This window comes from Berghia stephanieae, chromosome 13, assembly GCF_034508935.2.
Source record: "Berghia stephanieae isolate SIO BIC M18660-M18661 chromosome 13, UCSD_Bste_1.3, whole genome shotgun sequence".
Lineage (NCBI taxonomy): Eukaryota > Metazoa > Mollusca > Gastropoda > Nudibranchia > Aeolidiidae > Berghia > Berghia stephanieae.
Genome location: NC_088372.1, coordinates 18,118,914 through 18,132,034, shown reverse-complemented (window position 1 = coordinate 18,132,034; position 13,121 = coordinate 18,118,914). Strand labels below are relative to the sequence as shown.

At 33.3% G+C, this 13,121-nt stretch overlaps 1 protein-coding gene across 1 annotated transcript in view; it reads right to left on the bottom strand.

The window, feature by feature from the left end:
• Positions 1-13,121, bottom strand: part of LOC144959231 (uncharacterized) — a 21,674-nt gene that overhangs the window by 474 nt on the left and 8,079 nt on the right. Inside the window, exon 6 of the mRNA XM_078891772.1 lies at positions 1,000-1,066. Coding sequence (XP_078747898.1) covers positions 1,000-1,066 — 67 coding nt within the window. The remainder of the gene's footprint in view (positions 1-999; positions 1,067-13,121) is intronic.

Here is a 13,121-nt window from a genome sequence, read left to right as displayed (position 1 = left end):
TTTTTGTTTTGTTTTGTTTTTTTTTGTTTTGTTTTTTTTGTTTTTAAATTTTTTTTAAAGGGTACGGTAGAGTTGTTGTGTTGTGTTACATAATAATATATGAATGAGAATACATATAATATAATGTGTGTAGAGTGAAAATATATATCAAAGCAAACGGTGACTTAACGATCTATAAATATGTGACTCATCCTCTCAAATCGGTATTATGTCGGAATGGACAAAATGTCAATTGGTGATTTTAAAGTTAAGATGAGATATGGAGAAAAAAATTAAAGTGTGTATGAAACAGTGCCAGACAAAGCAAGGGAGAGAGAAGAGAGAGAGAGAGAGAGAGAGAGAGAGAGAGAGAGAGAGAGAGGGAGATTGAGAGAGAGAGGGAGATTGAGAGAGAGAGAGAGGGAGATTGAGAGAGAGAGAGAGAGAGGGAGATTGAGAGAGAGAGAGGGAGATTGAGAGAGAGAGAGAGAGAGAGAGAGAGGGAGATTGAGAGAGAGAGGGAGATTGAGAGAGAGAGAGATTGAGAGATTGAGAGAAATAGAGAGTGATTGAGAGAGAGAGATTGAGAGGGAGAGAGAGAGAGAGACTGAGAGAGATAAATAGAGTGAGAGAGAGAGAGAGAGATTGAGATAGCATCAACTAGTAAATCACGCCGACATAAACCCGTTTGTAATTGGTGGGTCACATATTGAAATATTTAACCAGTTAACCGTCGTACTCTGGGAAAGACGCGTATTTTAAAATTTGGGACAGAAAACTCGTCCTTCAAAAATATTGATCGATTTAAAAGACCCTCATCTTGGAAAAAAAAAACAACAAAAACAAAAAAAAAAAAAAAAAACTCTCAAACCTAAGACCTCAAACGAATTCCCAGAATTGAGTTTTTGCCAAAACGAGGGCCATTTAAATCGATCGATATTTGAAGAAGAGTTTTCTGGCCATTTTAAAAAAAAAATACATGTCTTTCCAGAAAACCAGAGTTAAATCGTTATGTGTTACTTTTGCTTCTGGATTCTGCCGAGCCTTCTGTTTAACATGTTGCAACTTATTTCGATTTCGTCCACTCCTGATTCATGAACAAAAAAAAACAGAAACTACATTTATATTCATAAAATGTTTTGCTTTTATTTTTCCTTTATTCATTTATTTACATCACACAAACACACACACACACGTACCACACAAACACACCAGACACATACACATACACATATACACATATTCTCACACATTTACTCATGAATATAAAGATAAAATTCACGTAATGAAACTTGTGATTAAATCAAATCACACTCTCTAAATGCATTTATTATTTTGCTATTCATTTCCCTCCCACCCACCCACCCCACCTTTCCCCACCCATCTAATCCTTTATCATCATTATTACTGTCTTGAATTGCTATACCAGTCCATTTATTCGATAAAATACCAACCATTCTTCCCTACCATTTCTATAATAACCTTGCCAAATACCTTCTTGGATACTTAGAAAAATTATCTGGGTGCATCCCCAAAATACTCAACACAACACCCCCCCCCCCCACACACACACACACACACCACATACACACACATTCACACTCCTTCCAAGTCAGCTAATTGTATTTTATTCTATAACCATAACCCTTACAATATCATCCCGACTTTATTCTGGTTTATTTACGATAATCAATAATATTTGCTTGTTGCCTTTCTGATAGGACACACTAGTAATCGCAAAGTACTTTCCGTCAGAGGCGTCAGAACCTGCTTTTCCTCCAACCCTTCCAATTCATGTTGCCAAGTACTCATTCACGCCTGAGTAAAATTGATGAAAATAGTCAGATTGCCGTGTCCAATGGCGCTATGTCGAATAACCCTCTCCTTACCACCCATAGGAAAATCGTCCATTCCTTACGATGCAGCCAACAATTTTCTTATTCTGATTTCATTTTGTTATAGTTATAGCTATAAAAACGGGACACTGTGTTTCAGAGCTTTTCTTCTTTTCTTTTGCATGAACAAATCCTTTCAGGTTTGAGGTAAAGTCTTGCAAATTTGTCCTAAACTGAATTATTGAAAAGACTTGACCAAAAGATTAACTGGCTTCAAGTCTCTGTAGTGTTTTTACTCTTTCTATTGTGGTGGCAATACCAATATTGAATATGTTTTGTTTTTATTTTAGAGGAATGGCCATGGGTTGTGATGTGTTTATTTTTTTCGTTTAAATAAGTATTATGGTCCATTTTGCATTAGCGTGATTTTTACTCTTTCTATTGTGGTGGCATTACAAATATTGAATATGTTTTGTTTTTATTTTAGAGGAATGGCCATGGGTTGTGATGTGTTTACTTTTTCGTTTAAATCAGTATTATGGTCCATTTTGCATTAGCGTGATATATTTGCTGTATCGCATGGTTTCCATTAATTATCTTGGTGTTGAGTCATTGTTCCAGGTATAGATAGTTCGAAGTTGACGTCACTCGGTCTTTGTTCTTGATTTTTTTGCCATCCGCGTTTTGAGTAGTTCTCACGAAACCGTGTAACCAGACTATATACGTTCATGGTTGCACACAGTTTTGTGTGTTGGTCTGTTATAACTTCCGGATGGCAATGTTATGAGCTTCTTAGCCAAGCGCATACTATCTATATACAATAAAACAGAATGAATGACTTGACGTTCCCAAGTACAACGTGTTAGATTGCCCATGTGATGAATAACTTCTTTATTGTGCGTTGTAACCCCCAATCAGTGTTGTACATCGCAATAGCTTCAACAATCGTGACGTCACTTCCCTCGTAATGACTTAGTAACTGGTTCTAAACTATCGGAACAATGGCGGACACCTTTATGAAATACCTACTTCTCCGACGAGCATAAAAGTGTGTCCAGAGGAGAAAGAAACGTTATAAATGTGATCACGTTTTGACTTTTATACATTCTGATCACATGACATGTGAAAAAGTTCTAGCCAGCATGAAGAATAAAAAGTAGGTGCTTTGTTTAGAACCAAGCTGCTCGTTGCTGGGAGGACGTGACATCAGACTTTTTTTTCTAACTCGTAATTCTCTAGGAGATCAAAATTGTAGTCCATATACTTAACTTTAATGATGAACAATTTATACCCAAACAAGAAATATATTATAACATTCACAATCTTTAAATCATGCAGTCATCCATCAACCAATTTTCACCCATTAAATACAGATGAAATTTCCTTGTTTTTTGTTTCGATTATATTTTATTTAAATTCCTATGTTTTTGTTGTTTTGTTGTTTGTTTTTAATTATTTGATTGTTTTGTTTTTTTGTTTTTGGGTTTTGATTTTTTTTTTTTGGGGTTTTTTTTAATGCAGTTGCTTCGATCAGCTTTTAAAGTGCGGAAAGAGGTTTTTTTCGGATCTGACGTCTGGTTCAAATTCGCATCGACGCATATTGCGTCCTTGGAAATAATCTTTACTCACATTCCTCTCACCGTACTCATGTGTAGAAAAAAAAAAGGTGTAGTATCGCCTAAAATCATGTCTCGTTCTACATCTAAGTTGCTGTTGGCTAGGGACCCTTTGTAAAGTCGCTTTGGCTTGATCACGTTAGTTTCATATTGCCTCTATATAAAACTGAAGTTTTTTGGGTTCTTTTAAAGATGGAGCCTAAATGAAGGTTGTCTCGTACTATTATCTTATTCAGAACGGTCGAATCGACCGATATCTCCCATGGTGACGAATTGTGCCGGCCACCCTCAATCAATACCACGCTGGTTGGGTGATTCCCATCAGGACTAGGGCTAGAGACCCCTTGTAAAGCGCTTTGAGCACAGTTTAGTGGATATTGCGTTATAAGAAAGCTCAGGTTTTTTTCTTGTTTTTTAAAAGATGATGCTAACATTTTTCGCACAGTTCTTTTCTAGATGGCGCAATCGACCGGATCCCTCCTACGGTGACGATTGTTCCGTTCACGGTCTCCACAACCACGCCAGAGGGTGATTCCCATCAGGGGCTAGGATAGCGGCTTGCTCGCGTTAGCAGTTTAGTGGATATTGCGCTATATAAAAGCTCATGGGTTTTTTTTTAAAGATGGAAGCTACATTTTTTCGTACATTTCTTTTTCAAGATGGCCAATCGACTGATCCTCCCACCTGTGACGCATTGTGCGGCCACACCTCAACTATCCCGCTAGTGGCGATTCCTCCAATCTAGCCAGTGACCAAGCTACCAGAGCCTCTTGTCTAGGGATGCTCATGGACTCAAGGTTTCTGATAATGATATAAGAATTAATGGTGTCGAATTGCCACAATTGTAACGAGATTGAAAAGAAAATGCACCGGGTTTATTTTGTGTACAATATATATAGATATATTTATATATATATATAATCTATATATATATATATATATATATCGCACGCTGAAAGAAGGGGAGAGAAGAGAGAGAAGAGAAGAGAGGAGAGAGAGAGAGAGCAAGAGAGAGAGAGAGAGAATAGGTAGAGTGTAAAAATCTCTGTTCAATGGAACAGTTATAATATCACGTTATAAAAAGGTGAAACTACTATATGACAAATTGTTCATATTTATGGACAATACAGATCATATATTATTTATTATTATTATATTATTATTATTATAGTCTTAGTATTATAGTAGTAGTAGTTAATAGGAGTAGTAGTAGATAGTAGTAGTAGTAGTTCGTATAATTATTCAATGGTGATGATTAATTTTGTTGTTGTTTGTTTTTAAGGATTTTACGGCGCTTTGAACACATTAAGGTCTATCAGCGCCAGTAAAAAGAAAGAAAATGGGTTAGTAAAAAGGTCTAGAAAATTAACAATAAAGCAGCCCAAGAAAGGGTAAGACAAAGGAGTATTGGATTCCAAGAGGAACCAGATTAATCCAAGGAGCATAACTATCAATATCAAAGTACTTAGTTCGAACGAATTCACCTAAAAGTCTCATCCAGACACAAGCAGAGGTCCCCAGTTAAGCGGATAAACCAAATGTTTACAAATCCATAATATATGTATTATGTAACAAAACAAAATACAGTGCCATAACAGAGAGATGAGTTACGATGAATAAAATCTAAATCATCTGCCAAACCCAACTCAATTCCCAGACAAAGACACACAGCATTGTTGGAAAACAGCTGATATAGGGGTGAAGAAGACACAGAATAGTAATAACCTTTTTTTTTACCAACACATGAGTACGGTGAAGAGAATGTGAGTAAAGATTCTTTTCCAAGACTCACTATGCGTCGAGCGAATCTTGAAAAACCCTGTTTGGAAATACTCGCCTTGACAGGAAAGATGAATGGAAAAAGAATAAGATGAAGACAAAGAATAACGTATTTGAAAGGGATAAGAACTTGGACAGATGAAGCTGAGAAATAGTGGCGCTGCTTTAATAGAAGTGGCAAGAGATAGATCAGCTTGGCGAAGATACCTCCGACTCTGCTTCAGATAATGGAACTACATAGATGAGAGAAGACACAGCAAGTGCCTCACCTGCCCACTGCGTGGGAGATCAAAACCCCACCCAGATGAATGATTTAATCAGTCCATCAAACAAATGAATCCAGTCATTTAATCAATGAATGAATGAAAAGTTGAACCGTTTTTATATAGCGCAACTATCCCTAAAACGTGCTCAAAGCGATTTACAGGGGTCCCCCTGCCAACAGCAACATTTAACATTTAGTACAAAGACATGACGCCAGTAAGCCGAAATGTAAACTGTTCGGACAGAGACAACGCTGTTGACGCCAGTACTCATTTTACACCCTGAGAACTGGTGAGAGAATGGATTAAAGGGAGGGCCTTTTCCAAGGACTCATCTATGCGCCGAGCGAGGCTCGAACCCAGGACCTTCCGATCCGAAAACGAGTGTTCATATCACAAGACCACATAGCCGCACACATGAATCAATCAATCATTCTATCAATCTATCATCAGACAGTCAATCGGTCAATCACACCAATCAATCCAGTAACAATCAACCAGTAGTCAATAAATACGCGGGGTTTTATTAAACCGATCACTCAATTCGATTGATCAGACAATAAATCAATCAAATTATCAATCAGTCTTGTCATTTAGATAAAGATTTGAATATTTCAATAGCTCAATCTCAAATGGTTGGTGTTACGAAAGTTATTAAAAATGAACCAGCACTTTACAAATATGATCATTATTAAACCAATGAAACTATTTAGATCTACATTAATTTTGTCACAGATGACATTTGTGTATATTTGAACTATGTATTGTTTTCTGAACTTAACTGGCGAATACGGTGGTTGATGGGAGCACACCCTTGGATCATATACCTATGATGTTCGCAAGGTGTACGATCCGATAGGGATGTCTTTCTTCCTTCTCTTTACTAGCCTATCCTTGCTTCTTTCCGGTTTGTGATTGTATTTTTGACAGGAATATTTTTTTTTTTCTGTAAATCTTCTGCCTGTTTGTTCTTGGTTATTTATAATTTGCTTATATATCTTTAGGTTATGATTTAGATTTACATTTGTACTATTTTTGTTTAGATTCTTGTTTTTTTTCTCTCATATAATCCTCAATTGTGTTGGAAGAGACCTAAAGCAACAACAAACAAAAATCTGCGAAACATAATAGAATTCCTTTATTTATCCCAATGGGAAATTTGTCGTTAAGTCTAACCCCAATGCAAGACCTGAATAACCTAGGCGTCAGCCGCAGTGGCAGCGCCACAAAATGAGCAGGACGAGTTGGCTTGCTAAAGCCACATTTAAACTCCGGCGGGGTAATCGATCTCGCTACCCTTCGGGTACGAAGCAAGACCATACCTCTGAACCACGCCTGTCTCATAATGCCAGTTGATACTCAAAAGTTCCAGTCAGATTGAAAAATGAGAATTGATTGAGTAATTTATCATAAACAGTGAATACGGAAAAATGTATGATAATCACAGAGCCATCAGAAACTACATTTTTTAAAATAGAACTTAAAATAAAATTCAAAGGGGGTAGTGGTGGTTCAGCGATACGGTCTTTGCTTCGTATCCGAAAGGTACCAAGTTCGATCACCCCGATCGCCCGCCGCGCTGCCCTGTGTGGACCTGCGCCCGTCTTTTCGCCTTTAGCTCAATTTGCGGCGCTGCCCCTGGCCCTGCGGCTGACGCCTGGGTATTTCTAGTCTTTCCTTGGAAAAGACCCTAGAACAAATTTACCCCTATGGGGTGAATAAAGGGAATTTAATTTTATATTTTTTTATTTTTTTATAAATAGTGACAAAAGTCAACACTTCTGTAATTTTTTGCATTATACAAACTTTTTTTTTGTTGTTATTTTGATCAGCATTTAATCTTCATCTTTTTATGAAAATAGATTCATGATAGAGGAAGACGAAACAGGAGCAGAGTGGGATCTGACCCAGATAGAAGGGAAAGGATGAAAAAAGACTGACCAGTCGTTTCTCCAGCCCTCTAAGCTCAGATAGGGCCAAAGGTGAGTTGATGCTCTTACAATTCCTGATTTATCTAACTCTCTCAGACCAGCCATTTTTCAGAATTTATCTTGAAACTTCAAACCTACCCAACAAACAAATAATATATATATATATATATATATACTATATATATATATATATAAATATATATATATATATATATATATATATATATATAATAATATATATATATATATATAATATATATATATAAATATATATATATATATATAAATATATATATATTTATATATATATATATATATATATATAATATATATATAAACTATATATTTAAATAAAATAAAATATATATAATCTATTAAATATATATATATATATATAAATATATATATATATATATAAATATATAAATATATAAATATATATATATATATATATATATATATATATATATTACTATATATATATATATATATATCAATATATATATATATAAGATATAATATATATATATGATATAGTAAATAATAGTGATATATAGATAAATATAATAATATTAATATATATATATATAATATATAAATATATATATATATAAATATAATAATATATATAAGTAAAATATATATACATAATATATATATATATATATATATATATATATATATATAAATATATATATATATCTATATATATCTATATCTTATATATATAATATATATGAATAATCTCCTATTATATATATATATATATATAGAAATTTATATAATTATATATAAATATATATAAATATATATATATAACAATAACATGATTCTATATATATATATATAAATATCTAATCATCTATAAAATATATATATCTATAATAAAATATTGTGTTGGGTAGGTTTGAAGTTTCAAGATAAATTCTGAAATGGCTGGTCATGAGCAGAGTTTAGATAAACCATGATGTAAAGCAACAACTCACCTTTGGCCCTATCTGAGCTAGAGGGCTGAAGAACGACTGGTCAGTCATTTTTTCTTCCTTCCCTTCTATCTGGTCAGATTCCCACCCTCTGCTCTGTTTTTCGTCCTTCCTCTATCAATCTATTTCTAAAAAGAATGAAGATTAAATGCAAGATCAAAATAACAACAAAAAAAAAGTTTGTAAAAATGCAAAAAATTACAGAAGTGTTGAATTTGTCCACTATTTAAAAAAAATAAAAAAATAAAAAAAAATCCCTTTATTCACCCCATAGGGAAAATTTGTCTCTAGGGTCTAATCCAAGGAAAGACTAGAAAATAACCCAGGCTCAGCTCAGGGCAGCGCCGCAAATTGAGCTAAGGCTAAATGACTTGCTCAGGTCACACAGGGCAGCGGGGCGGCGGGCGATCGGTGATCGAACTTGGTACCTTTCGGATCCGAAGCAAAGACGTATCGCTGAAACCACACCAACCCCTTGAATTTATTTTAAGTTCCATTTTAAAAAATGTATTTGGCTGATGGCTCTGTGATTACAACATTTTTCCGTATTCACGATTATGAAAAATTACTCATTCATTTCACATTTTCAATCGACTAGAACTTTTGAGGGATCAACTGGCATTATGAGACACGTGGTTCAGTGATGGTCTTTGCTTCGTAACCCGAAAGGTACGAGATCGATTACCCGCCGAGTAATGTGGCCCTTTAGCAAGCCAACTCGTCCTGGCTCATTTTGTGGCGCTGCACTGCGGCTGACGCCTAGGTATTCCAGTCTGCATTTGGGTAGACCTTAACGACAAATTTCCCATTGGGTGATAAATAAAGGAATTCTATATTATGTCGCAGATTTATTGTTATATTGATTGTTGCTTAGGTCTCTTCCCAAACACAATTGATGGTATTTATGAGAGAAAACACAAGCAATCTAACAAAAATATGTACAAATTGTAAATCAAAATCATAACTAAAGATATCATAAGCTAAATTATAAATAACCAAGAACAAACAGCAGAAGATTTACAGAAAAAAAAATATCCCCTGTAAACATACAATCACAAACCGGGAAGAAGCAGGATAGCTAGTAAAGAGAAGAAGAAACGACATCCTATCGTATCGTACACCCATGCGAACATCATAGGTATATGATTCAAGGGTGATGCTCCCATCCAACCACCGCTATCCGCAGATTAAGTTCAGAAACAATTCATAGTTCAAATATAGGCACAAATGTTCATCTGTGACAAAAATTAATGTATAGATATAAAATTAGTTCATTGGTTTTAATTAATGATCATTATTTAAAGTGTGGTCCAAATAATAACTTTACGAAACACCAACCCCATTTGATCTTGAGCTATTGAAAATATATCAATCTTTACTAAATGACAGACTGATTATAAATTGTTGATTTATAGTCTGATCAATACGATTGAGTGATCGGTTAATTAAACGCGATTTATTGACTACTGGTTGATTGATTACTGGATTGTATTGGTTGATTGACCAGATATGACTGTCTGACTGATAGATTGATAGAATGAATGATTGATTCAGTGTGCGCTATGTGGTCTTGTGATATGACACTCGTTTTACGATCGGAAGGTCCTGGTCGAGCCTCGCTCGCGCAAAGTTGAGTCCTAGGAAAGGCCTCTTTCTCCCATTCACTCACCGTTCTCAGGTGTAAAATGAGTACCTGGCCGTCACAGCGTTGTCTCTGGTCCGAACATATAAGTTCGCCTTACAAGTCGTCATGTCTTTTGTACAAATGTTAAATGTTGCTGTTGGCCAGGGACCCCCTGTAAATCGCTTTGAGCACGTTTAGTGATGTTGCGCGAATATAAAAGGTTCAATTTTCATCAAATCATTGATTAAATGACTGATTCATTGTTTGATGGAACGATTAAATCTTCATCTGGGTGGGGTTCTGATCTCCCACAGTGGGTTTTTTTTTAAATTTTTTTTTTTCCCATTTGGGGGGAAAAAATTTTTTATTCCCCTTTTTTTTTTGGTTAAATTTTTTAAATTGTTTTTGGTGAAAATTAAATGTAAAAATTTTCCAAAGTAAACTAATTAAAAAAAGCAATTTTTAAAAACAAAAAACCAAATTTTCAGAAAAAAAATTGTCCCTTAATCAAGAAAGGGGGGTTGGTCGTAAAAAACGTTTTGTTTTCATTTTATTGTTTATGTCATTAATTTTGTTCCACAAAATTATTATAATAAAAATTAAAATTTAAATGAAAATTTCATTTTGCAAAATTTTTTATATATTTATTGTTCATGTTTTAATTAATGGTAAAATTTAAAATTTGGGGGTTTTTAAAATTTCGAACAAAATTATTGAAGATTAAAAATCAATTTTTAAAAAAAAGATTTAAATTTGAATTATGGTAATTTCGGTTAAAGAAATTTCCGGGGTTTAATTAAGGGGATTGGTGATTGACAATGACTGTTACTTTATAAAATTGATTTCAGATTGGCGAATTGTGAATTTTGGGGAAAGTTAATTGGGTCGTGACCGGGCCTTTTTGGCCGGAAAGGACTTTATTATCATTGTTCCGGGTTTAAATGGTTCCAAATTGCTCCGGGCCAAAATGTAATTCGCCTTACATATTTTTGTGTATTTAAAGGCTTTGCCAAAGGGCCTGGAAATCGGCTAAAGGTGTTGAAGGCTATTAAAAAAAAAAAAAAATTTAAAAAGTTGATTATGAACATTAAATTTTTTTTTGGGGGGTTAATCCGTGTGGAGGTTGGAAAATTTTCTTTTCCCAAAAAAGTTATTCTGGAGAGCTCGGATTGGACTTTCGCAAGTGGCCTTTTTGCATTTTATTAAAACCGCAAAATTTTTTATTTTATTTAGGGTTTTCCCTTTAATTTTTTCTTGTTTCCCTTTTTTTTCCATCAATTCCCTCAAGCCTATCCAAACGGTATCAATTGAGAATGTAGTCCTTAAGATTTACTTTACATACACTCTAGGTTAAAAAAAGGGGGTTTTTTACTGTTTTTTTAAACCCCCTAAATTTTTCCAAAAGGGGTTTTTTTTTAAAGTTTTTTTTTTTTTTTTATTTTTTTTTAAAAAAACCCCGTTTTCCCCTTAAAAATTTTTTTTAAAAAAAATTTTTTTTTAAAAAAAAGGTTAATTAAAACCCCTTTAAGGGGTTTTTTTTTTTTTAAAAAGGGGGCCAACTAATCTTTTTTTATGTTTTCTTTTGGGATTAAACGGTTTTTTTTTAAACCCCTTTCCCTTTTTTCCTTTTTTTTTTATTTTGTTTTTTTTTTTTATATCCTTTTTTTTCACCCCCCCAAAAACCCCCAAACCCAAAAACCTTAAAACACAAAAAAAATAAAAAAAATTTTTATTTCCCCATCTTTTATACAACAAAATATCTTTTCCTTTTTTAACACTAAAAAATATTATTTTAAAAAATTTTAAAATTGTTTTTTTCCATTTGCCCAAATTTTCAAAGTAGTTTATTTTTAAAAAAATTTTCAATGCGGAATTTTTAACCCCCCCTTACCCCCCTTTTTTTTCCTTCCTTTTTTCCCCTTTTTTTTTTCTTTTTTTTTTAAAACGTTTTTTGGTTTTTTTTTTTTTTATATATTTTAATTTTTTTTTAAAATTTAATTTTCCCCCAAAAGGTTTTAAAAATTAAAAATTTTTTAAAAAGTGGTTTTACCCTTTTTTTTCCCTTTTTAAAAAAATTTTTTTTTTTGGGGCATTAGGGAAAAAATTTTTTTGGTTTAATTTGGGGTTGAAAAATTTTTGGGGGTGGCCGGAAATTTAAAGTGGGGGTAAGGGGCCCTTGGAAAAAAAGGGGGTTTTCTTATTTTTTAAAAAAAAATTTTTATTAGGAATTTAAACATGTCTTCCTACCCCCCTTGGAAACCCCCCTTTTTTTATTGTGGGGGTGAACGGCCTGTCCCTTTTGGGGTTTTGGCCATCGAAAAAAAAAAAAAAAAATGTACATTTCTTTTAAAAAAAAAAAAATTTTTGGTTTTTTCGAAAATTTAAAACTTTTAAAAAGGCTTTCCCCTTTACCCCTCCCAAAAGGGAATACCCCCAGGTGGGTTTTTTCCCCGGCCCCCCCCTTTTGGGGGAAACCGTTGGTTTTGGGGGTAGTTACGGAAAACCTTTACTTCCCCTTTTTAAAAAAAAAAAAAAAAAATCCTTTTTGAAAATTTAAAAAAAACCCGCGCTTAAAAAGGGGCCCAGAAAAAAAAATTTGGGAAAAATTTACAAAAAAAATTTTTTTTTTTAAGAGAAAAGGGGGGTTTTTAAAAGTTCTTTTCCGGAAACCCGCTTTTTTAACCCAAATTCAAAAAAAAAAAAATTACAATTTAAAAGGGACAAAGAAAAAATATTAAAAAAAACCCCAAAAAAAACAAAAAAAAACCAAAAAAAAACAAACAAAAAAAAAAAAAAAAACAAAAAAAAAAAACCCATAATTTTAAAATTAAAGGGTTTTTTTTTTAAAAATTTTAAGTTTGTTTTTTTTGGTTTTTGGTTTGGTTTTTTTTTTCTTTTGGGAAATTTAAATTTTTGGGTTTAAAAAGGGGGGAAATTTTGTTTTTAGAATTAGGTTAAAAAAAAAATCTATTTTACGTCCCCCCGAAAAATGGTTCAAACAAAACCTAATTTTTTTTTCTTTGGGGGTGACTTTTTAAAAGGGGGGTTTGTTTTTTTAAAAAAAAATTATTTAAATTTTTTTTTTCCCCTTTTTATTGGCGAAATAGGGTT